The sequence below is a fragment of the Lepidochelys kempii genome, chromosome 1 (assembly GCF_965140285.1).
Source record: "Lepidochelys kempii isolate rLepKem1 chromosome 1, rLepKem1.hap1, whole genome shotgun sequence".
NCBI lineage: Eukaryota > Metazoa > Chordata > Testudines > Cheloniidae > Lepidochelys > Lepidochelys kempii.
Genome location: NC_136380.1, coordinates 99,931,256 through 99,956,685, shown reverse-complemented (window position 1 = coordinate 99,956,685; position 25,430 = coordinate 99,931,256). Strand labels below are relative to the sequence as shown.

At 41.5% G+C, this 25,430-nt stretch overlaps 1 protein-coding gene across 23 annotated transcripts in view; it reads left to right on the top strand.

Annotated features, from left to right (window-relative positions):
* The window catches only part of DOCK9 (dedicator of cytokinesis 9), a 335,502-nt gene that overhangs the window by 270,806 nt on the left and 39,266 nt on the right, over positions 1–25,430 (top strand). For 22 of the 23 annotated variants that reach the window (XR_012159418.2, XM_073348476.2, XM_073348365.2 and 19 more), the window contains 7 exons: positions 8,169–8,284; positions 9,213–9,350; positions 9,903–10,085; positions 16,702–16,815; positions 16,960–17,175; positions 20,958–21,015; positions 23,708–23,814. Coding sequence is in view for 22 of the 23 variants with exons in the window: in XM_073348476.2 (XP_073204577.1) it covers positions 8,169–8,284; positions 9,213–9,350; positions 9,903–10,085; positions 16,702–16,815; positions 16,960–17,175; positions 20,958–21,015; positions 23,708–23,814 (932 nt within the window). In the remaining variant the exon portion in view is untranslated. The remainder of the gene's footprint in view (positions 1–8,168; positions 8,285–9,212; positions 9,351–9,902; positions 10,086–16,701; positions 16,816–16,959; positions 17,176–20,957; positions 21,016–23,707; positions 23,815–25,430) is intronic. The other variant, XM_073348484.2, reaches the window with a different exon arrangement.

Sequence of the window (25,430 nt, the reverse complement as noted above, 5' to 3'; positions counted from 1 at the left end):
GTTCTCTCTCTCCACCCCTCCCCTGCTCTACAGGCTGGCTCTACATTAAAGCTTTGAGCATTTCAGGCAGAACAGGGGCATTGGAAGATTCCACTCCCCATGAAGCTGCACCAAAAGATAAGTGCGAAGTCCATTCCCATGTTCAGAAAGCTCCAGTTGTGGTGCTCGGTTCCTCCTCCAGTAGTTACTTACTAGCCAGTCTCGGGGAGCAAGCAGAGGCAGCATTTCAGGCTCCAAGGAACAGCTAACAAGCTGTTTTCACAATCGAGGTATGTGCACCAGTACTCTTCCTCTGATGTATGGTTCCCAGACCAGGATGAATAGTGTACTACCTCTCTGCTGTAAATAGCCAGAGGAAAAACTACCACATGTTTTGTTTTTTCTTTTTTAAAAAAAAAAAAACCTATAGAAATTTTCCAGGAGAGGATGCCAGTCAGTGGCCCTCAAGGAACTTCTTAATATTAATAAAAATACCTTTCCTTTCAAGCATTATTATGATACATGTTTTCCTGTTGATTCCTCCTTTGAGGACAACGTAGGATCAAAATGAGGATACCTAAATAAACCAAATGCTAAACTAAAATGTTTGTATAAAGAAATGTCATAAATTTTGGGAGTCTAAGGTTGGTACAGCAGGAGCTCCACCAGTGAAAGGCATAGTCACAACTTCAGAAGGGGACTTCCTTCGAAGACCACATAGAACATAAGAGTGATAACACGACAATTTCAAAGCCTCAGCTTGCAGCTGTTCAGACCAAAAGTTTTTCATATATTTAGTAAAAAGCCTACTTTGTGGTAAACTAGTGGTTCATCTTCTGGCTATGTGATTTTTGTTCGGAGTGAGACATCTTGGGTCCTGTCTTGGTCAAACCTCTTGTTGTAATATGTGACGAGCAATGGATTCCAACTTGGTGGCTACAAGGATGTCATGTTACATCCATGAATAGTCTTCAGTCATCCTAAATAGATATCTTGTGCATCCAAACTTACAGTTGAGAAGTTATTGGGGGAAACATTAGGGAAATTAGTAGCTGAGACTTCAGAAAGTCCTCTGCTCTCTGTCAAAGCCAGCAAAGCAATCTAGTGGGTGCTGGCAACACCCAATGGTATCCAAGAAGGGACTGTTAACCTGGCAGGGAGAAAACATTTGGAGCAGAAGCTTCCAAGGAGACCTAGATGAATTTTACTACAAAGCAATAAAATCTTTAGTATGACAAAGACTATTCCTTCTTATCCACCTTCTTTACCAGAGCCTTAACTAGTTGACTATAGTCGCAGCAAAGCATAGCTCACAAGCCACAACATACAGTGCCACAACCCAGACTTTGGATCACTTTTGAGAGCATGGCTTTGCAATAACACCAGGAAAAGCTCTCTCACCAGGAAAAGTTCTGTAAACAAACATAATTCACCTGGGATTGGAAATAGACACTTTGGTGAGATCTACCCATCACTAGACGGATTCCACAAGAACCAGGATTTGATATCCATGCTGGACAAATGCATGAGACCAGCCATGGCTCAGTGTGTCTAGCCATTGGGCCTACATGAGTCTCCCCATGGATAAGGTCTTCTATCAGGCATCTCCAAGCCTTTCTTCTGAAAATATGGGACCGTTCCCTGGAGCGAATACAAGACCAGGTACTTGTTCCCAACCGGGTGCTGGATCCCCTAAGATGTTGGACAGTCCTAGAGAATGTCCACAGAGGTCTTTCCATATTCTTTCCAGGCCAGCAGGTTCTCACAACAGACACGAGTTTGAAAGGATAAGGATCACTTCTGGGATCCAGAACAATGTAGGATATCTGAAGCTCCAGGGAAAGGAAACACAGCATGAAGCCTTTGGAGCTCTCAGCTGTCAAACTACCTCCACTGAATGCCAGGTCTTCCTTGAGGGCAATCATGTCTTGATCCAACCAGGCAGCCATGGTTGCATACATAAACAACCAAGGGGGAACGAGGAGTGTAGCTCTATGTGCAGAAGCGATGGAGACAATGGAATGGGCAGACAAGACTCTCCCTTTCCGAAAGGTGATACACACAAAAGGAGAGCTGAACATAAAGACAAACTGGCTCAGAAGATGCAAAGTCGACTAAAGCAGAAAGTCTTCACTCTGATCTCGCAAATGTTTGGGCTCCTTGATGTTGACCTGTTCTGATAGAATTGAAGCTAGAATAATTGTTGCGGCTTCTGAAGAGACCAGACATCTTTGTTCCAAGACCTGTTCCTCCACCCAGAGCTACATCATCTTCAACTGACAGCCTGGCTATTGTTAGAGTTAGCCTCACTCGGCCTATTTTCCAAAGTGATCAGGACTTTGCTGTCATCTAAGAGAATTTCCACACTAAAAAATGTACTCCATGTGGACCAAGTTCAGTTCACGGTTCCAAAAGCACAGTGCAGATTCTGGGAATTCTGCGCCGCCCCCCCCATCCGCCCCCCCCCCGGACTTCCTTCCAGAAGGTGCGAATAAGGGCCTTCAGCCCAGCACCATAGCAAGCCAGATATCAGCCCTAAGTAGTGTGGTACTTACAGGATCTTGCGATTCCTTGGCAGAACCATCAGGTATCCAGATTTCTCAGAGCAATCAGACTGACCAGACCAGCAGTCAGACCAACTTTCCCTAAGTGGAACCTACCACTGGTATTTGAAAGCCATAGCCACCCATCTCTTTGAGACTATGACTTCTTTCATTCCACCTATGGCCACAGCATCTGACCAAGAAGCAGTAACACACTAGAAGTCAGAAGAGCACTCAAGACCTATGTCAAGCGTGCAGAATTCACAAGATCTGGCTTCCTGCTCATTTCCTTTCATCTTGAGTTGCCAAAGGCTTTAGCATATCCAAGCTGCTCCTTACTAGATTAATCAGACTGTGCATTGCTGAGGTGTACAAGCAGAAGCAATCAAGGGGCATTCTACAAGATCCATGGCAACCTCACGGGCTAAAAGGGTGAGTGCTTCCTGTGCACAGAACTACAGAGTAGCCACATTTTCATTAACTAATGCCTCTGTGAGACACTATAAGCTGGACTTCCTTTCTCTGCAGAGGCCTCCTTTGGCAGGCAGGTACTACAGGCAGTGGTCTGGACATAAGCTGGCCATTTGAGCAGTTAAAAAAAGGGTAGTGAGGGAGGGGTGTCCCCCTTGTTTCTTTTTTTCACTTTTCTATCTCTTCCTTCTCCTATTCATGGCTTCCTACTTCCCATACAAACCATAATTGTGGGAGATGCTGGGCTGCAGAATGGAAAATTTCTTACCTGATAATTTCCTTTCTGCTAGCAGCATCTCCCACAGTTCTACCCACCTTGGATGTTTCACAGGCAAGGATCAGCATTTTATTTGGATAGTTATCATGTAGGCCGTGGCCTATTGTACATAGTTAATTAGTTATCTCTGAAATTGTTACTAATCATTTTCCAAGAGTTTTTCACAGCTTTGGAATGAATCATCTGGCAAACAGGAGAATGGGGCATGGCTGGCACAGGCTATACTTCAGTTTGAACCACGTCCAGAAACTTAAGACAGGAGGGGAATAGCCTAGAATTGTGGGAGATGCTGAAGCAGAAAGGAAATGTAGCATCTTGTTTTCGGGAGGAGATCAGAGTCTCAGGACTCTGTTGGATGCCTTCTTAATATCATGGTCCCACAGCTTTATGTACGGATTCAGAAAACTCAAGCAGGATGCAACGTCATTGATAGTAATTGCACCAGCATGGCTCAGACTTTTGGTTCAAAGACCTGCAGAAACTATTGGTTTGGATTCCAATATCATTGCCTCCTTTAACTTATCTTATCACTCAAGTAAAAAGGAACATACTTTACCCAGAACTAGAATCTCTGCACCTTGCTTGGATGCTTGCTGTTTAATTGATGAAGAAAAGTCTTGCTTCAGGGAAGTCCAAAATATTTTAATAGTGGAAAGGACTCTACGAGATCTACATATAATGCCAAATGAAAAAGATTTGCCTCTTGGATACAGCAACACCATGTCTCATCTTTTTTAACATCCTTTCATTTTTGCATTACATGCTTTCACCAAAATCAATTGAACTTCCATTAGTTTTATAAAAGTTCACCAAGAAGTTACATCTATCATCCAGAAATCCAAAATCACCCAGTATTTTCACACCATAGAGTTTCTAGATTTTTAAAGGGTTAAGTACATGTTTTTCCTTCCAATTAGGACAGAGGTCTCTCTGTCATGGGACCTTAATGTGGTATTAACAGCTCTGATGGGCCCTCCATGTGAAGCATTAGTCACATGTTTGTTTATTGCCATTACTTCTGCTCCTAGGATGGGAGAAATTCAAGTCTTAATGCCTGATCCACCATATTTCATAGAGATCCCTTAGAAGACCTCATCTAGATTTCTCCCGAAAGTAGTTTCTGATTTTCATATTAATCAAACCATTCATTTACCTGTTTTCTTTCCCAGGCCCCATACCAATAATTCTACAAGAAAACTACACACTTTAGGTGTTTGAAGAGCCATTGTCTTTTTATTTAGACAGAACTAAATCATTTAGAGTCTCTTTGAGAATGCTTATTGCTTATGCCAAAAAAAAAAAAAAGGGAAAGCGTTTTTTTCCCACAGAGTATCCAAATGGATTACAGTATATATCAGATTGCTATCAAATAGCTAAACTGGATTCCCCATTCAGATAAAAGCTCATTCTACTACAGCTCAGGCTACATCTGTGGCTTCTTACAGAAATAGACCTATTTCTGAAATTTGTAGAACTGCCATCTGGGGTTCAATTCATATTTTCACAAAATGCTGTGCTATAGTGGAGGCTTCTAGAGTGGGTGCTTGCTTTGGTAAACCATTTTTTTCAATCACTGTTTCACTAAGACTCCAATATCCACCTCCTGGCATGAGGTAACTGGGAGTCACCAAGAGTAGAATGTATATAGACAATCGTTAGAAGAAATAAAAATGATTACTTATCATATAGTAACTGGGGTGCTGTTGAAGATGTGTTCTCTAAATGTATTCCATGACCTGCCCTCCTTCCCAACTGTGGAAGTCCCAAATTGGAGTCCATAATGACACAGATACCAATTACAAAGGAATTGAGGTAGTTGGCCCCACTCTGCCTCTTTTATGCCCTCACAATTGGAGAGACAAAGGCAGGTAGGGCACAGGCATGAGCCAGTGGGCACTGCTGGTCAAAAGATTACAATGCTGGGGATACAGACAACACATCACAAAGAGCACCAGTTACTGTAAGGTAAGTAACAGGTTTTTATATATTTGTGTTTCAGAGGAAGTGACAACATAAAGAGGAATCTATTATCTCTCTCCAAAGGGAAACTATTTCATTTTAGAACTGAAGTATTTAAAACTAATCCATTTTGAATATCTTACATTTAAAAAAAAAAAAGAGTGGAGCACTGAGTCTGTGCATGTGTGGCTAGCTCAGCTGCATAATGAATGTACAGTTTTGTCCTGTTTGCAGGGAATGAGATATGCATGGACTAAATTACAAGATTGAAGATGTGTGGGAAAGACACTCCAGTGTATGTAGCCAGTAATTCCAGATTATAGAGTTTATCAATTTTTCTTTAAAACAAAAAAAAACCCATGCCAAGGATATTCCTTGCAAAAGCCTAAATTTAAAGGGATATTATGAAAATACTCTCTATAAATTTAGGCAGTGCACATACAATGAACCCCCACTATGTTTTGTTAGTAGGATTAGTACCCAGGATTTTTAGGAGTATGGCCACAATTCAGCAAAGTATGTAGAAACATATTTAACTACAAGCATGTGCTTAAGTGCCATGTTGGATCAGAACCTAATGGTATTTCCCTTCCACCTTACTGATAAGGAGAAACAAAAAAAGAGCTCTCTTTTAAACCGTATGAGACCCACTGGAGGGAGGTCCGTTATGATGTATTCCTCCTAAGACTGAAGAAAAAATTGTATGATATTACATTGTTTTACTATAAAAATAGCATGCATTGTTTTTGTGCATGTGTTGATCCCAGGATATTACAGAGACAAGGTGGGTGAGGTAATATCTTTTATTGGACCATCTTCTGTTGGTGAGAATGGCGTATTTGAGCTTACGCAGTGCTCTTTTTCAGGTCCTTGTCTCTCTCTCCAACAGATGTTAATCCAATAAAAGATGAGACTTCACCCACCTTACTGGTTTTCAGTCAAAACCAGGATCAATAACAGTCACGAATCACTCCCCTCCCCCCCTCCCCCCCCCACCCCCGTGTTCCTCAGTGAAATGATAATAAATTGTCTTTTTGCTTCTCTTTATATTTTCCCAAAACTCATGGTTTTGAGCCCTGAGACAAGATTACCCCCTGTGGTTTTAGTCTCTGGTGTCCTCCCATACTGATTTCACATCCCTCAGTCAACCTGGCTTTTCCTGTTCACTTACATGCAAATGCAACTCCCATTGTATTTTGGCTTTTACAATGCTTGATTTACATTAGAGGTGATGAGATAATTACCTTCCCTCCTGTCTAGAAGAAAACCTGTTTCTCCTTGTGTTTGATACTATGCTTAAAAGTCTTTAACCAATCAATGTCCATAATTCCTCATATATCATTAATGCATGCATTTCAAAATGATGTTGACCAGTGTGTCACCAGCTTTCATTTGATACCTCACACAACATTCTTTATACATAAACACTGTGACAGCAACTGTGTTGGGGTAGTGAATTTGTCAGACCTGATAGGAGTTGCCCACCCAGAGTAGTGAACCACCTCTGTGGTTCACAATCTAACAATGTGTGGGCAGAATGAAACCCTGACCTGTCACAGCAGTGTTACTCATTATTACCCTCATTGGATTTAATCAGATTTTACATAGGTATATTGCAATATGGAAAAACCAGTGTAACTGTCAACAGCCAGTTTAGCTTTGACATATTTTAAAATCTGGTTACTGTGTAGCCCCCATAGTTGAGGTTCAGTTGAGTTTGCACATAAAATTGAAATTCAACTTCTTTATGTCTGCAGAATGTAATATATCTTTCTTAAAATTACAGCACTTTCTCTGAATCCAAATAAATTTTGAGGGAAGGTGGGAAGGACAAACAAGTGTATACTCTGCTTTCTGCTGCTTTTATGATGCAAAGCATCTGTAAATCTAGTTTAACAGGTCAGTATGCTCTGGCTGCTTCATATTGGCTAAACGCAGCCAGAACATGCATGTGAATCTGACCCTGAAAGTTAAAACAGGTAGGAGACCCAAACAACCATAAATCCTTCCCTACAGTGACACCAGTGGGTGAGGTTGGAATCTAATGTGCCTTTTAAAAATCAGTTAATCTGAGACACAAGCATTAAATTGTGTTTATCATAAGGATAAGATTATGTCACAGTAACCCTGAAATTTTGCTGTTTACAAGGACCCAGATGCCACACATTAACAGTTCGTGTTAATTTAGTCCTATTTCAAAGAGGACTAGAACAAAGTGAACTAACAAATTGTTATTGTGTAGCAGCAGGGCTACAAGGTTACCCTGACTATAGCGTGAAATTATTTTTTTCCCACAGTTAGTCATAATTTTATTGTGACAAAATCATATCCGGAATCATAAAAATATGGTTATTGCATGGTGTCACAACAGGGCACAGTAGGGGTTATTGGATGCCCTGTTCTGCATTTTGATGCTTCAACATGTTTGTATTTCTTTTACATTTAACCTTAACTCTGAATTTTCAGGGTTTGTAATTCTTGGGTTTGGGATAATTGCAATATTCTTAGTTTTACCCTAAATTACTGATATTTGTTCTCCACCTTAATTCCATCTATCCATGTACTTTTTGTTTTTGAATATATTAACATAGTATTACCAATTATTTAAATCCATTATTTTAAATATGTTTAATGCTGCTATTTTAAGACTTTACCTTTACACTTCACTGTGTTGTTATCTTAATTAAATTATTTGAATACCAAGTATTGTACACATATATAATTGTCTCATGGTTGGAAAAGTGTGAAAAAAACTATGTATAAAATATTACTCAACTGTTTAATGTAAACATCTTTCAAAGTTCTTATTCTTCTTAAACTTCCTCTAATGCAGAAAATCTTTTATAATTTTTGGCTACATGATTTAGCAGCATTAGTTTTAAAATAATTTTTGTTTAATTATGTATCATAAAGCAGCACTTCATTTGAAATTTCTACAGGCTATGGCCATTCAGATGCAGATGTTCTTCACCAGTCCTTACTTGAAGCAAACATTGCCACTGAAGTTTCCCTTACCACTCTGGATACTTTATCTTTATTCACAATGACGTTTAAGGTTTGTCCTTAACACAAGTTTTGATAGATAATTTGATTTTTGGCATTTTAAATAATTATTCTCTAGAAAATTACTAAAAAAAGAGTTCTTATATTGAGCTATACTACTCACATCATCTGTATTAAAACTGCACAAGGCAGGTAATTCATAATCATGCCATACAATAGCTAATAACCTTTACTGTTTAATAAAGTCTCATTTGCTAGTATTAACAGTATGCTTTGAACTCAACCAGTTGTCACTCAATCCTGCAATTTGTCTCTAGTAACTTCCACTGAAGTCAGCATGAGTTTTGCCTGATGGACTATGGAACTGGACCTTAAATGTTTTAAACTCAAAAATAGAAAATTGCTAGTAACCAGATCCGTTTAAATGATGCATGTTCTTAGTTTATTTTTACACCCTCTGAGGGCAAGAGTAAGCAGGGTACTCCATAGGGTCCTTTTCTTCCTCCCCCACCTTTTCCCTCTCCAAACCCATTGCAGAAAGCCCACTGTCTAGTTCGCCTTTTGACATAGCTGTCCTTTAAGGGTTTTATGGGACTGATAAAGAAACACTGCACTAAAGGCCTTATTAGTTTTGGTTGCTTGGTTTCTGTCATGTTTTTGTGCCCACCCTCTTCATATCTGAGTTACTAATTAAGTATTTAAGACCCCAGTAACATATGCGTACTATCATGTTATAATTCTGTCATGGGTCCATCACTTTGGCTACAGATTAAGATTACTAAAGGTGTTGGAATATTAACTGTTTAGATTTGCTTGTAGTTTTTAATATGCTTCAGTAGTACTATATGTGAAAGTTTTCTGAATAGCATCTTTGAGACGTAGCTGAAGCTAAGATTTTTTTTTTTTGCACAATTTATATGCATTCTTGATAGAGCATAAATATTTAAAGAAAACACTAAATTGTCCATATCAATTTTAAGAACCAGCTACTGACAGATCATGGACATAATCCACTGATGAAAAAGGTTTTTGATGTGTACCTCTGCTTCCTTCGAAAAAACCAGTCTGAAACAGCACTGAAAACTGTCTTCACTGCTTTAAGGGCACTAATTTTTAAGGTAAGTCTTTCTAAAATAAAAATGTTAATCTTCAATTATTTGTCTTTTTTTATAGTTACCACAGTGATTTGTATCCAGTTATTCAAGTAATATAATATCTTATTTCTCAAATTGAAATTGGATTTAAAAGAAAAAAAACTGTAGCATTGCAGATCATGATTCCACAACTGATCTTACGCACCGTTTTGCCCTAGAATGAATGCAGTACATTTGTTTTACTGTTTATCTTTTGTTATGGCTCTGGTTGCTACTTTTATTTTATGTAACTGTTAATATCCAATCAATTTGAAATACTTTTTCAAGTACCATTTTATGACACTATATCATACTTGACTAAAAATCCATATATTATTTTTTCTGCATTCCTTTTATCCACTGACTTCTATCAGAAAGTCATGAAATGTGACTAGCATTTTTTTCTTTATGAATCTATAATTTATTGTTTGATGGCTGCACCGTCCTCGGGATGTTGGAATTGTTTTCTCTTAACATTTGTTTAATTTACTGATGTTAGCCTTGACATGATTTTTCTCCGATTCATTCTTTCCTCAGTTTCCTTCTGCATTTTATGAAGGTAGAGCTGACATGTGTGCTGCATTGTGTTATGAAATTTTGAAATGCTGTAATTCCAAACTGAGCTCAATTCGTACTGAAGCTTCACAACTGCTGTATTTCTTAATGAGAAATAACTTTGATTACACGGGGAAGAAGTCTTTTGTAAGGACACATCTGCAAGTTAGTATAATTATTTACTTATCATTGGCTTTCATGACTTTAAGATCTATTGCTCTTCTAAGCTTAAAAATCGTTGTATAATAAGCTGTATTCTCTTTTCATGTGTAAAATCTTTGGGTTGTATCGTATATTTTTAAAACTGACCCACAATTGACTATATCTGTCTGGGAGGGCAGTTGAAAAACTATGAAATATAAATTATGTGCATTACTAATTAATATGGTGAACTGTTTCTGAACTAATATTGAGTTGTTTATACCATTATGGGGGTTGGGGGGAGGAGAAGGAGTTAAGTAGGCCAGGCAAGAAGAGATATTAGTGGTAAAGCAGCTCTATATGTTTTTTTTCTAATTGCTAAAACAGCTTTAAAAGATCATATTTGTGACGGGTTGTCACCCTGAGGTGCTACCTGGAACTGGTGTACCACCAAGCCCTTTGATTCACCAACCTGGGCTCCCTCTCACACTGTGCTGCTGTGACAAGCTAGTTGTAGACTACTCCCAGTCCTACACTGCCACCAGCATTCACACAGGCAGGGGGACACACAGCTGCAGTTACAGCCACTGCATGAACCAACAATAGAGAGGCTACAGCCAAGATAATCCCCAGCTCCCCAGACTAAGTCCCCAGAGCTATACCATCTTGCCCTGGTCAAAACTCTGACCAGTATGGATTTATTACTTAGTTTGCCCCTCCCTCGATGTGGAGAGGAATATGCAAAAAGTTTGTTTTAACCAAGCTGAGATTTTTTTTCTCCAGACACTTCACTCAAAGGCATACTGGTTTAGGTAAAGCAAAAAACAAGTTTATTAACTGCAAAAAGATAGATTTTAAGTGATACAAACAGATCAAAGCAGATTACCTAGCAAATAAACAAAACGTCAAACTTAGCCTAAAATACTAGATAGATTGGATACGAATTAGCAATTTCTCACCCTTGCTGGTGATACAAGCAGTCCACCAGGTTTCCATACACTGGCTAGAAATCCCTTTAGCCTGGGAGCACACTTTCCCCAGTTCAGTCTTTGTTCTTCAGGTGTTTCTGGGAGTTCTCTTATGTGGGGAATGAGGCCCCCAGATGGTGTCATACTCCACCTTATATAGCTTTACCACATGGCTGGAACCCTTTGTTCCAAATTCAGTTCCCAGCCCAGTTTGTGGAAAAATACAGGTACCCAAAATGGAGTTCAGTATCATGTGGTCTGGTCAGGTGCCCTTGCTGAGTCATAGCGGCCATTACTTACAGGCCAACTGGGACGTTTACAGGAAGGCTGAGCCCTTTGGTAGTCCATTGTCTTTGCTGATGGGCCTTCTGCCCTGTCTAGCTTCTTCATTGTTGTACCTGAAAGGCTAGCTGTGGATGTTACTCGCAGTAAGCACATTTGGAATACAGATACATAGTCAATATTTATAACTTCAGTTACAAAAATGATACATGCACACAAATAGGATAATCATATTTAGCAAATCATAACTTTTCCAGTGACCTCACCTCACATGACCCATCTTGTTCAAAATGTATCATAATTACATTATAATCATACAGCTATGAAGAATATAGGCTGCAGTGTCACAATGTTAAAATAACTGTCTGATTAATTTATATCTGAAGGCTGACAGGCCCTAAGCATAATCAACCTGTCATCTTCCTAGGTCTCCCCTTCTTTTTCTCTTCTCTTCCCCATCAGTCCTCCAAACTAAGAGCTTTGAAACAATATTAAAAGAACCCGCTTCTCTGCTTGGGTGACCTAAGTTCTGGGATTGTTGCAGTTATTAACATACAGGTTCATCTCATGTGAATATAGTGTATGCATGTCACACAATTCTTCTATCACCTTCGTGAGGCAAAAATCTTGCAGAAAAGTTCCAGCTTACAACCAAATAATTTGATGTAAAGGTAGTAGTGCAAATCTGTTTACTGTAGTAAAATAGCAGTAAAACACTAGGCTGTCTGATTGTTGTTGCTAGAAAATGTCATGTCATTTATTTCTTTATTTATGTCTTCTATTTATGTACTTTATTTCTGGGTAGCAAATGTTTTGTTTTATACCTGGTATGTAAATTGCTGGGTTAACTAAACTCTGCAAAGGGTTTATAACAAACTGTTGTAACCATGCCTCCGTGGATCACAACTGAGAATACCAAATTCAGGACAAACTGCTGAGAAATAGAGGAGACACACCCCAAAACTGGGGAAAAAAGATATACCAAATCATCAAAAAAAGTAAACTTCTGTTTTACCACGCTGGCTAACAAGAAGTCAGAAAAGCAGTCTCCTTAGGCATTCCAGTCCTGGATTCAGCACCCAGACACTAGACTTAAAAATGAGTGGTTATTTAAAACCAATTTCATCAAACGAAAGGGTTCTTCTGATCCCAAAGGACCAACCACATACCTAGGTCAATATATAACTCAAATCTTACCCAATAATCATGCTGTTGCCAATCCTTTAGTATCTAAAATCTAAAGGTTTATTTATAAAAAGAGAGAAAGAAAGAAAGAAAGAAAGAAAGAAAGAAAGAAAGAAAGGTGAGAGTTAAAATTGGCTAAAGGAATCAAATACATACAATAATTGCAAAGTTCTTGGTTCTTGTAGCAGTGGTGGAATAAACTGCAGGCTTAAGTCTAGTCTCTGGTTGCTTCCAAATCATTGAAAGGTCATCAGTCCCTTGGTTAGAATGCTCCCATTAGTGTAAGTCCATAGTCCAGAGGTTCGAGCAGGAAAGAGGCAAAAGGGAAATGTTTCCAGGGCCTTTTAAAGCTTCTTCCCATTGTTCTCTCTGTGGAACATTACAGGTAACAAGATGGAGTTTTGAATCACATGGGCAAGTCACATGTCCATGCATGATTTTGCTTGATCATAGTAGAGGCCATCACAGGAAAGTCCATTCAGTGTAGATAGGCGTCTCCTATGGTCCATTGTGAGTTAAGTGTTTCTCGATGAGCCATTTAACTTGAATAGTTTCTTCAAGGTATGCAGGCTAACTACCTTGTGGATGTTACCACATGAGCAAACATTTGAAATACAGGTATATAGTTAATATTCATAACTTTAGATACAAAAATGATACGTGCATACAAATAGCATAATCATATTCAGCAAGTCAAAACATTTCCATAGACACCTTACTTGACACACTTTGTACAAGATTTGTTGCAATTATATAATATGGGTAGCAACAATGATCTACATGGTCATATTTTAATCAGACAACATCACACTTATATACAGTAGAATCCTCTGTCTCGAGGCTGACTGTTGGATTATAAGATGGAAGGAAGGAGGGCTGCCACCAACACCCAAAGGTATCAGCAAAGCAGAGCTGCTTGCAGAATCTGTGTGGGGTGGCAGAGAAGCAGCAGACGGGGACTGTGATACAGTTCTGGGGCTTATGTAGGTTGGGACTAAGGCACTGAGAGTTTCTGCTGCTTCTGTGACCTATGTGGGTCTGTTTCCAGACCAGAGGATTCTACTGTTGCTCTTTGAATGCAGGTCACTATATGTATTCTACTGTGGGGACGCATGCGCTCCATGTACCTGAGTCCAGAGAATTCTTACAAGCAGCGTCTGCTGCTCCACATCTGCCCCCTTACTCATATGCTCTGCAGCAACGCCCTCTCCAGTTTCTTCTTACTGCCACATGGCCTGAGTTGGAATCCGCCAGTGCCCAAAACTGATCTTTTCTCTGCTTCCTGTAATTATTCAAAATTACATATTGTTCTTAGTTTTTATTGTTATTTTTTAGAGTTCCCCCGTTAGGTAGTCTTAAAATCCCTACCCTAGCTAAACTCCTGGTCTCCCAGCATAGGACTTAGATTATGACCAGGATACCAGGCTTCAAAAACTCTCTCTTGCCCCTGCTTCTTTTCAGTCTGGAACAACCACTGCTTCAGAGAAACTCATGTTTCCACTAAGTGCAGACTCTTTCTGCCACTCTTTCCCCAGCTGAACACGGCAGATGCAAGAATTTTGGCTTTGGAAGCACCTTACAGAGTGCACAATGAGGCCTCAGTCAGACCCAAACTTGGGAGACCCTTTTCTATATCAGCCAGGGTCATCAAGGAGCACACCCACTAGCACTGTGTCAGACTCCAGAGCAGACAGAAGCAAGGGAAAGGTCATTCATTGGGACCTCTCATGAGAGTAAAGGGCACAAACATAAAAGCAGATCCCTTCCTATACCTTTTAAGAGGAAAGATTCCTCCCCAGCCCCGCCCAAGTTGGTGAGCCTTCAGACCCAGGCCACAAGGATTTAGGCCCCCTCCTGGGCATGATCAGAAGGCACGTACAAGAAAGATTCATTCAGTATCAGCCTCCGTATCAACTTTGACACTGACTGTGGGTACCAACTCAAACAAAACACTGGGACCTGAAAGACCGGGAACCACTGGTACTGTCAAAAACTGGTACTGTCAGAAACTCATTCATCGACGGTACCATCACAGCCCCATAAGGAACTGCCCTGTACACCTACTCTGATGGTACAGAGTGACACGAGACAACCTCCAAAGGGACCAATGAGTTATACCACTTCGGAAGATATTTTCATCCTCTCAGACTCCCTTGTTATCAGGATCAGTCCTAACCAGGGAGATTCTACCACCAGTGGGAATCAGTGATGCTGGAAGAAGTCTCTCTCCTATCCCATCCACTAGTCATGGTTTCCCCAACAGCATCATCGATGGAGCCGGATCCAACCTTTTCATTGTCTGGAGAGTTGGATGTACTGGGGGAACCAGCTTCACCTCCACCTAAAGAGATCAGCCCAGACAGAAGATTGAGAGCCTCCTTGAACCAGCCTTGGCCAAACTAACAGGGACTCCTCCTCGGGACTGGTGTACCCAATGCTGAGAGAGAGGGGGACTTTTGACCCCTCATACTGGCTTTATTGGGGTCCATGGTACCTGGAATCTGTGCAATCCAACAGGGAATTTTACCACCCCTCTTCTCCAAGGAGTCAACCAGAACTTTCCCTTGAGCCCATGGAAGGAGGAGAAAGACTAACAAGATCAGCTGGTACCACTGGTACTGACAGGGGTGTCATCCTCCTCACCAAATGAAGTGGTTGCTCCAGCCTCACTGTTTCCCCCAAACAGTCATAGACAATCTCAAGACCTGTTAGGAGAGTAGCAGAAGCGCTCCAAATCTCCTTAAAGGAGGTCCAGGATTTTCAACATAAGGGTCTGGATATCCTACAGCCTACAGGATCCAGTCAGATTACACTCCAGGTAAATGAAGGCATACTAGAATGGACAAAAGCTATATGGCACACTCTGCTTACCTGTGCCCCTATCCCCAAGAGGGCAGGAAAGCAATATTTTGTTCCGACTAAAGGAGCAGACTTCTTGTTCACTCACCGGGCACCTCCTAAGTCACCCTTTGAACCACTGACTACATGTTCCATATCTCACATGTCAGTGAAGGTCACCTTCCTGACTGACATCACTATGGCCAGAAAGATAGGTGAACTTGGGACCCTGTTGGCCAATCCACCAAACACAGTATTCCATGAGGACAAAGTCTCACTCTGGCTACACCCAAAATTCACTCCTAGGATTGTTTAGAAATTCATGTAAACCAGTCAATGCACTAACCTGTGTTCTTCCCGAACCCCTATGCCTATAGCAAGGAGAGAAGACTTTATTCCCTCAATATGTGACGACTGGCATTTTATCTGCTTAGAATGAAACTGATCAGAAAGTCACCTGGACTGTTAATTGCCATAGCAGAATGAGTTTGAGGACAAGCTGTATCCTCTCAGAAAATCTCTATGTGGATCTCTGGCTGTATGCTACTCTGTTATCAGTTAACAACTTCCTCCCTCACATGGGCAAGGACTCACTCTGAGGGCACAAACAGACTCCGTAGCATTGCTTCAGGAAGTGCCCCTCCTTGAGATTTGCAGGGCAGCTTCGTGGAGTTCCATCCACACATTGACAAGATATTACACCTTGATCTAAGACTCCTCTGACACTTTCTTTAGGACAGTGGTTCTACAAGCAGTGTACCACCTGCATCTTTGCACTCTCTTCCTCTGAGTACTGCTTGTCAGTCAGCAACAGTAGAATACACACAGGACCAACACTTGAAGAAAGAAAAGTTGCTTACCTTATTGTAACGAGTTCTTTGAAACATGTGGTCTCTATCTGTATCCCACTAGCCACCCTCCTTCCCCTCTGCTTTGGATCACATCTGGATTCAAAATAGAGAAGGAACTGGAAAGGCAGTTGATCCACCCTGCCCCTTATACCCTCGGTTTGGAGACCAGGGAGTTAGGTGCCATCCAGCAAAAACTGCTTGCAAGAATTCTCCAACTCCTGGCTCATGGAACACATGCATACCCGGAGTAGAATACAGATAGGGACCACATATCTCGAAGAACTGCAGTTACGATACAGTAAGTAGCTTTCCTTTATGAGAAGACACGTTTGCAGTAAGTTCAAATTGTCTATTTGTCATTTAATTGTAAGCTTTTGACATTTTACTGTTAAGTTATCATATTAGAAAAAATTGTCAATTAAAAAGAACACATACCTACCTTCTGAACTAAAAATCTTTTAGGAATACTTGCAGGATGTAAACATACATTTACTAGATTTTTTTTTTCTTGTCAAGGTGGTTATTTCAGTAAGTCAGCTGATCGCTGATGTTGTTGGAATTGGAGGAACTAGATTTCAGCAATCTCTTTCCATAATTAACAACTGTGCCAACAATGACAGACTTATTAAGGTTAGTACTGACTTTTTCATACTGCATAAAGGCTTCCAGAGAGTTTGTTTGAAAATAGTTCCTTAAAGTCTAATATTCTATCGGTTGGATTATGAAAGGAATAAAAAATACACAATTCTTAAACTTTTTTAAAATTTATTTTAGCATACTACATTCTCTTCTGACGTAAAGGATTTGACAAAGCGGATTCGTACAGTCTTAATGGCTACAGCTCAAATGAAGGAGCATGAGAATGATCCAGAAATGCTTGTGGATCTCCAGTACAGTTTGGCAAAGTCTTATGCCAGCACACCTGAACTCAGGAAGACGTGGCTAGACAGCATGGCAAGAATTCATGTTAAAAATGGGGATCTTTCAGAGGTAGCAGATGAAAAGCAAAATATTTTAGCTGCTTAATCAATGTGCTTGTTTTTCCCTCAGCATTTCCCATGCTAGATAACGGTTGTGTTAATAGTTCTCATAGCTTTCCATGCTGCCCATAAAAATTAATAAGTTACCATGGTCTCTGACTGTCTATGTAATACATATGTAAAACTGTCATAGCATGATGTAATATTAAGGCAGGGATGTTCTGCATGAGCTACAGGAGGCATGCCCTCTAGTTAGAAATTCCCCTCACTTATCAGTAGCTTACAGCCTTAATGTAATTGAAGCCATCCAACAGCTGCTATTTAAGGTTTTGTTTCCAAATTAGTTGCACACTGCCAGCTTGAATAATTCTAATTGAGTGTTTGCAGAAAATTTATGTATTTAAAATAAATGTTATTGATTTTTTTCACAACAAAATGCTATGTGATACTACCATTCTGTTGTGAAAATATGTATTTCTAGTATGTTAGGAAAAAACAATTAGATATGCTTTGATCAATGTAAATGAAGATATCTAATCAGCAGGTAGAATGTGTCTCAGCTCTTTCTGGATGTTTGTTCTCAGTGACACAAAATGATCTTTGAATGCTCGCTCATGTCTATTCCATGTTAGGTGTGCGTGCACTGTATGCCCAGTCGTCAGAGATTTTTTCCCTCAGTGGTATCCATCAGGCTGGCTCCAGTGCCACCTGGTGCCTTGTGCTCATGTGCTGGTATAAGGGGCCTGGCCAGCTCCACACCCTCTCACTTCCTTCTTACCGCTCATGACGGTCACTGGAACAGCGGCTCCTGCTTTGGCAAACCTTATTCAGTGGTCTTACTTTAGTCCTTTTCCTTTGTTTCTCTATCCCAGTTCTTTATTTTCTCAGTTTGGACTGTTGTAGTTTAGTTGTATATAGTTAGTTGACATTTTCTCACCCTATTGGCAGAGTTTCATCTGCCCCCAGTGCCGGGGCATGCCTTGGTCCCCAGATTTCAAGCCCTGTGCCTCCTGCAGCAAACCCAGGCCTGTGAGTGACCAGACAGCTGGAGTGCGGAAGTGCCTGGGAGAGAACTCATATCAGGAACCCCTGCCAGATCTGTCAGGACTTCAGGCCCCATACAAAGAAGGAAAGAGAGGCCAGGCTGAAGTCCCTCCTGATGGAGGCAGCAGTCCATCCCTCATCGGAGCCAAGCCAGTCCAACTCAGCACCCAGTACCTCTACTTCAGTGTGGAGTGCACCTCCTGCCGTGAGAGTGTCTCAGCACCATTCTTCTTCACCAGTGCCGAAGAAAAAGCATAAGATGCAAGTGGCCAAGAGGGGATGTTCCCCAACTGTGAAGAGAATCAAACATGGGGAGCACAGTGGAATGCGACCTGAGTCTGGCCACTCCTCTGCCACTGCTCCATGGGCAGCAGTGTCGACTCCACCTCATAGGAAGTCTCTGTTAAGTCCAGTCCCTGACCATTCTTTGGCACTGGAGGGGCAATGCAGCACCAGCAGGATCACAATGCTGTCTACCCCAGTTGTGGCCAAGAATCTGCTGGCGCTGTTGGTACCGCTTTGTTGCTGACAGTACAAATATCAGCGCCTGGGAGTAGAAGGGAGCATGCAGCCCTGGGCTCCCATTTGGTACCAGCCTCCTCAGTGCCATCTAGGTCCCTGCTTGCCTTGATGCAGGTCTTCCCACCTCAGCACCATTCCCAAGCACCAGTGGGTACCACTCCTCCATGATCTTCGGAGGAAAGTTTGTCATAGGACTCAGAAGCAGAGCCATGTTCCCACTCGAGGAACCATTTCCCGTTTCCACCTGGGCAGCCCTATCAGTTGGCGAATCTGGGCACAGGGGTACTGCCAAGTACTTGGCACAGTGGGCACTGGTCTGTGCAGATGCAGTGGCCATTTTGGAATCTCTGGGTGTTTCCCCTGATGCCAGGGCTCTCTTCCAGCTACTGTACTCCATAATCTCGGAAAGAAGAGCTCCCCTGTCCCTATGGCCAGCGCCCGACCTGGATTCTGGTACCGAGCCTCAAAACCTAGATCTATGGGACCTGGTTGGTGCAGAAGGAGAGGAAGAGGACCCCCTGCTGGTGCAGGCTTCTTCCTCCTCCTCCCTGGATGAGGCAGTGTCTGGGGTGCATGTATCCCCCCTCACGACAACTTCACAACTCACCAGGAGCTGTTGAAAAGTATGGTTTTGAATTTGGGGCTGGAAGTGGAGGTAGTCAAAAAATCCTCCCACAACCTGGTCAATATCTTGACTGCTGTGGGCCCCTCAAAGGTGGCCCACCTTCCCAATGAGGCCATTATGGGAAATGAAAGCCCTGTGGCAAGCCCCATACTTCCTACCTCCTACGACAAAAAGGACCAAAAAGAAGTACTTTGTTCCCACTCCAGGCTATGAGTACTTCCTCCTCCCTCCAGGGTCCCTGGTGCTCTTGGTGGCCAATAGGGGGGACAGACAGTATCAGCAAGGAGCGACCCCCAAAGCAAAGGATGCGAAGAGAGTAGACCTTTTTGGCAGAAAAGATTATTATGCAGAGGGTCTACAGCTCTGCATCTCCAACCAGCAGGTGTTGCTGGGGAGATGTGATTTTAATGTTTGAGAATCAGTGATGAAGTTCAAGGGCTCTCTTCCCCAGAAGTCAAGACAGAAGTTTTCCACGCTGGTGAAGGAAGGAAAGTCTGTGACTAGGGTCTCCCTACAGGTTCAGTACAGGCATCCCGGCAGATATGGTTGCTAAATCCATGGCTTCTGCAGTGGTCATACGTAGATGCTCTTGACTCCAGTCCTCAGGTCTGCCAACAGAGGTTCCACAGTCCATGCAGGATCTTCCGTTTGAAGGCACTTCTCTCCTCTCCGAACAAACAGATGCGAAGGTTTGCGGCCTGAAGGATTCTAGAGCCATTCTCAAATCCCTGGGTCTCTGTGCTCCGGCATCTTTGAGAAAACACTTCAGGCCTCAACAACCAGTTTGCTTCTCACATCAGGAGCTGTTTAAGAAGCAAAACGGGTTATAAATGCAGACAACTGCCCCTACCTGCTTCAGCCTCACTACCGGGCCCTCACAGATACTCGGGAGGCTCCAAACAAAACTTTTGATGAGGTGCCCAAGGGAGTTATACCAGTTCTTGTACCAGATCCTGCCCCACTTTTGTTTTCAGACCGTCTCTCTGGCTTCAGCCTGGTATGGTCCCTCATCACCTCGGACGGCTGGACACTAACTATGGTGGAGGAAGATTACACTCTCCAGTTTATTTCCATCCTTCCCTTCCCCATTCCTTTTCAGGGACCCTTCTCACAGGTTTTAGCCCAGGAGGTGCAAGCCCTCTTCCAGATAGGGGCCATGCAGGAGATACCTCAGAGCTTGAGAGGAAAAGGGTTCTACTCCCATTATTTCCTAATCCCGAAGGCCAAAGGAGGTCTCAGACCCATCCTAGACCTGCGTTTCCTTACACTTATCTCAAGAAATTGAAGTCCCGCATGGTCTCCCTAGCCTCTATTATTCCCTTCTTGGATCCAGGTGATTGGTGCACCACCCTCAATTTAAGACATCTATTTTCACATCTCCATATTTTGGGCCACAGAAGATTTCTCAGGTTTGTTGTGAACCAGACCCATTGCCTAATCAATTAGGATTAGGACTTGTATCTTCTGCCTTGCTTTTAAAACTAGGGCCTGCTTGAGCTTTTAAAAATGTGTATGTTTTCTGTATATGTAAGTTTATTTGTGTTAGAAGTTCCATTATAATTACCATTTGTAACATTTTTACTATTTCTATTATGCTTTAGGCAGCAATGTGCTATGTCCATGTAGCGGCGCTGGTGGCAGAATATCTGACACGCAAAGGTATGAATTTAAACTCCTCCATGATTACTTCAATAATTTTTTTATATCCGTTATAGTTTGAGATTAACAAAAAACATTGATTTGTCTGAGAGACAGGTTGGGTGGGTTATTGCTCACTAAGGGGGAAAAATCCGCTGTTAGGTACATGTATATGCCTCTCAAGGAAGTCAAAGTTGCATCTCTGTATTTAAGGGCAGAAATTGGGTTTTAAGCTAGTAAACTATCTAAGCAAAGCTTTCAGAAAAGAAGTCTCCATGGCTACTGCCTCAACTCCCATTCCCATTCAGCCTAACTGCTGAAGTTAGTCCTTTTCTAAACATGCAAAGAACAGTAAGCATTCTTATTCACCAAACAAAAAAGAGGCCAAAATAAATGCAAGTATATCTCCCTTAGGTTTTTTGGGACACTTCCTTGAAGATTTATTATGTGAGCCACTTAATTTTAGAAGTGCTCAAAGACTAGTCTAGAGATTGTGTACCAGCAGCTGTCTGAAGGAAAAAGGTTTTTGCTCACTCAAGTTTTTTCCTGCTTTCCATCTAAAGGAAAAGACCATTTATAACTGGAAAGACTCCAAAGTTCCCAGCCAGTGGTGTCCTGATACATTTGTAACATTCCTATGAAAAAACAGGGGGCAGAATTTCCTGTTTCCTGGAGGAATGGGTTACATCAACCATAGGCAAGTGGATCAAGGACAAGGTGAATCAGAGATACTCCCTCAAGTGACAGGCTCTACCCTATCTGTTCTTCATCCAGCTCCCTATCTCTAACAACCCTGCAAAGTGCAATCTGATCCAGAACAAGATATCTCATCTTTTAGATATGAGACTATTAGAGGGTATTCCTCAGAAGAAAAATTCTCAAGGTTCTTCTCCGTCATCTTCATTGTTCTGAAGTGCATGAGGCGAATTTAAGCCATTCTTAGCCTCAAAAGGCTCAACAAATGGATGAAAAAATTGAAGTGTTGGATTGATAGTCCCTGGCCTCTGTAGTGTCATCCTTGTTCCACGGGGATTTTCTTATTTCAGTGGATCTGGTGAATACCTCCATATTCCTCTCAAACTGTGCTACCGCAGATTTCTAAGATTTGCTTACAGCAGGAAGCATCAGTATCAGATGCTCCCATTTGGCCTGTGCTTGGTCTTCAGAGTCTTTATAATGATGCTGGAGGTAATCATAGCGAGACTCAGATTGCACGGTATCCAATTCTATCCCTTCCTGAATGACATCTTTATCAGAGCTTGTCAAGGCTGATTCCCCACTCTGACACTTCGAGTGCAGAAGCTGGGGGCCCGCAAGGACTCTAAAAATTAATACTGGCCACTCCAGGCTTGTATTGAACTCCCAAGGTTACAGCTTTTCTCTGACCTTGGATTGGTAAATGTTGCCGCCACCCAAGTGCAAAACCCCTTTGAGAATCCAGAAAGATGCATTTGGGAATTCCTTCCTGTAGGGTACCCTCAAGCCCTTTCTCATACATCCTCTGAGGAAGAGCTGAGAAAGAAGGGGGGTGAGGGAAATCAGCTGTTGCCACCAGCTAATTAAACAACATGTGCACAAACCTCTTAAGACACAAAAATCCAGTTCTGTTCTTAAAAAAGGTAAATTTTATTAATAAAAAAAGAAGAAAATACATTTGGGAACTTAGGCTTTTGCTAGATTTAAAAAAAAAAAAACAACAAACCTACAAGGATTAAGCATCAAGAATAGCTCTCTTTCGGTCCAGCTTAAAGGTTACAAGCCAAACAAAAGTGCCTGGGGTTAGCACAGAGCAACCCACAAGCCATAAAGAAATAAAAGGGATAAACCTAATCGTGTCTTCCTAGATATTTCCTGATCTACTTACATATCTGGGGTTTTAGATGAGTAGTTTCTAGGTATGATACTGATGATTTTTCATACCTGTCCCAAGCCTCTCACAGCATAACTGCTCCCTATCTTCCTCTCCCCAAGAACAACAACAGATCAACAAAAGAAGAGTCTTGTTTCAATTTTTAAAAGTTCTAGCCTTCCCATTGGCTCTTTTGGCCAGGTGCCCACTCACTTCCTTTTACCTTTGCATAGCAGTGAGATTTTTTAACCTTTTACAGGTAGAGCAATTAGAGAAGAGCTACTACGAGGTATTTTATAGCTACTGGCTGGCTGGGTGTCCATAAAAGCGATTTATGGTGCTCATTAGCTTTTTGCAGCAGAAGTACACAATGCTACCAACTTACCTCTTGAAACAATTTTTTTCAAAACCTTATGTTTGTGTAATTTCTGACTGCATAAAGTTTAATGACGTTTTTCACTTTGTTTTAGCACAGAATATTTCTCTGTAATCTAGGAAACTAAGTGCTACAAGAGAACAATAAATCCTTTTCCATCTTCAGTCATAAATGAATATTATCCATTAATACATTGGTCCTGACCACCTTGGTTTTTTGGAGGAAAGAGAATAGAAATATTGCTGAAATTTTTACTACTTCCAATGTCCAAAGTAAATATTAAAGATATGTGTTGGTTTAAATAATTCATTGAGCACATTGCAAATTTTATTTTATCATTTTGGTAGTAGGTGCATTCAGATACATTAGCATGGATTTTCTGTCCCGTCAAAACTGGTGCACCGTGACTTAACGTAATCCTAATGAAAGGACAAAAATATTTGGATAGCAATGAATTTAATGTGTATATTTTTCTTTTTCAATAATAGGAATGTTTAAGCAAGGCTGTACCACTTTCAGAATAATCACACCAAATATAGATGAAGAGGCTTCAATGATGGAGGATGTTGGGATGCAAGATGTTCACTTCAATGAAGTGAGTAAACAAAATTCATATTTATTAAAATCAACTCTCGTAAACAATTGTTGCTTTTACAGTGTTAATCTTATGATTTTTCAAATTTGTCTATTTCACTCTTGGAGTTAATTATAAAATGGATTAACTGAGCTGACCAGCCTTTAAATAACTGGGTATACATTTCTGGAAAAATAACAGCAGCATTTCAGTAGTTCAAAATCCTCAAAGAAAAAAAAAAGGTAACCTAAAGAGAGTAACTAAGTACATAAAAACAAGTAAAAAAGACTGTTACATGGGGTAAAAAAAATATGCTAACTGACAAACTACAAGATGATTGTTTTATATACTATCCAGAACTAACCATAGTAAAGATTTTGACCACTTCACCAACAAAGATGTAGATTTAGATTTATGTAATGTCTACTAGTAATCTGATTACGTTATTTAACTTATACCATGTGTTTGAATTGGGGTGAAGGTATAGATTGATTTACCATCTGTATATTTTCACTTCTGCCAATTCATAAAAGATTGATAAAGTAGGAGTATAACCACTTTGTCCCATTTGAGCAGTGCTTATTAAGGCCATCTTTGGAGGATTACAAAGCCTACACTCCCAAGATCTTCTGACTTTAGGAACCCAGAAGTATCAAAACTTCTTCAAGTGATTGCTCATGTGGATTCCAGTTAGGTGTGCGCATGCCATGTGCACAGTTGTTGGAAAGTTTTTTCATAGCAGCACCCATTGGGTCGGCTGTGGAGCCCCCTGGAGTGGCGCTCAGTATATGACCCTGCCGACCCAGTGCCTCCTCATTTCCTTCTTACCACCCATGACACTCATTAGAACTGTGATGGCTTGCTTTGGCAAGTGTTCCCCTAGTTCTTCCATGCTCATTCTATATAGTTTAGAGTCTCTCACAGTTTTGATAGTTTAGCTATAGTTAGGTAGCTAGTTAGTTAGTAGGCATGGGGGAGGAGGGGTCTTTCCCACTCAGACTTTCCTGCTTCCCCTTGGGACTCGGGGCATGCCTCTATCCCAAGGATTCAAGTCCTGCCACAAGCCCATGCCAGTGGGCAACCCCCACGACTCTTGCATCAAGTGTCTGGGGGAGGTGTACCGGTCAGTCTGGTGCATCTCCCCCAGACACTTGATGCAAGATTTGCAGAGAATTTTACCCCAGAGCTAAAAAGGAGTGGGACTTTCGCCTCTGTGCAGAGCACTCCGGCCTCCATAAGAGAAGTGGTGCTGAGGAAAGACTCTGGGCACAGAGACCCTCAGCACTGGTGCTCCCTGGCACCGAAGCCAGTGGAGACTGCAAGGCACTGGTCTCACTCCCCAGTTCCAAAGCAGGACAGGGACCAACCCCTGCATCGAGGGCTTGTGCCCTGGAAGCCACCACTGAGGGGCATCCTGTGGGGGAGCTCCTGGAACCAAAAATTCGGGAGCTGGCACTGTTTTCCAGAGGTGGGGAACTCCCCACATTGACCTCTTCGCCACTCAGGGCAACAGGAAGTGCCTGTAGATCTGCTCCTTTCAGAACCAGAGCCAAGGCTCTATTGCGAACGCATTTCTCCTCCCCAGTCAGATCATCTGTTGTACGCGTTCCCGCCATTTCTGCTTGTGCACAAGATCC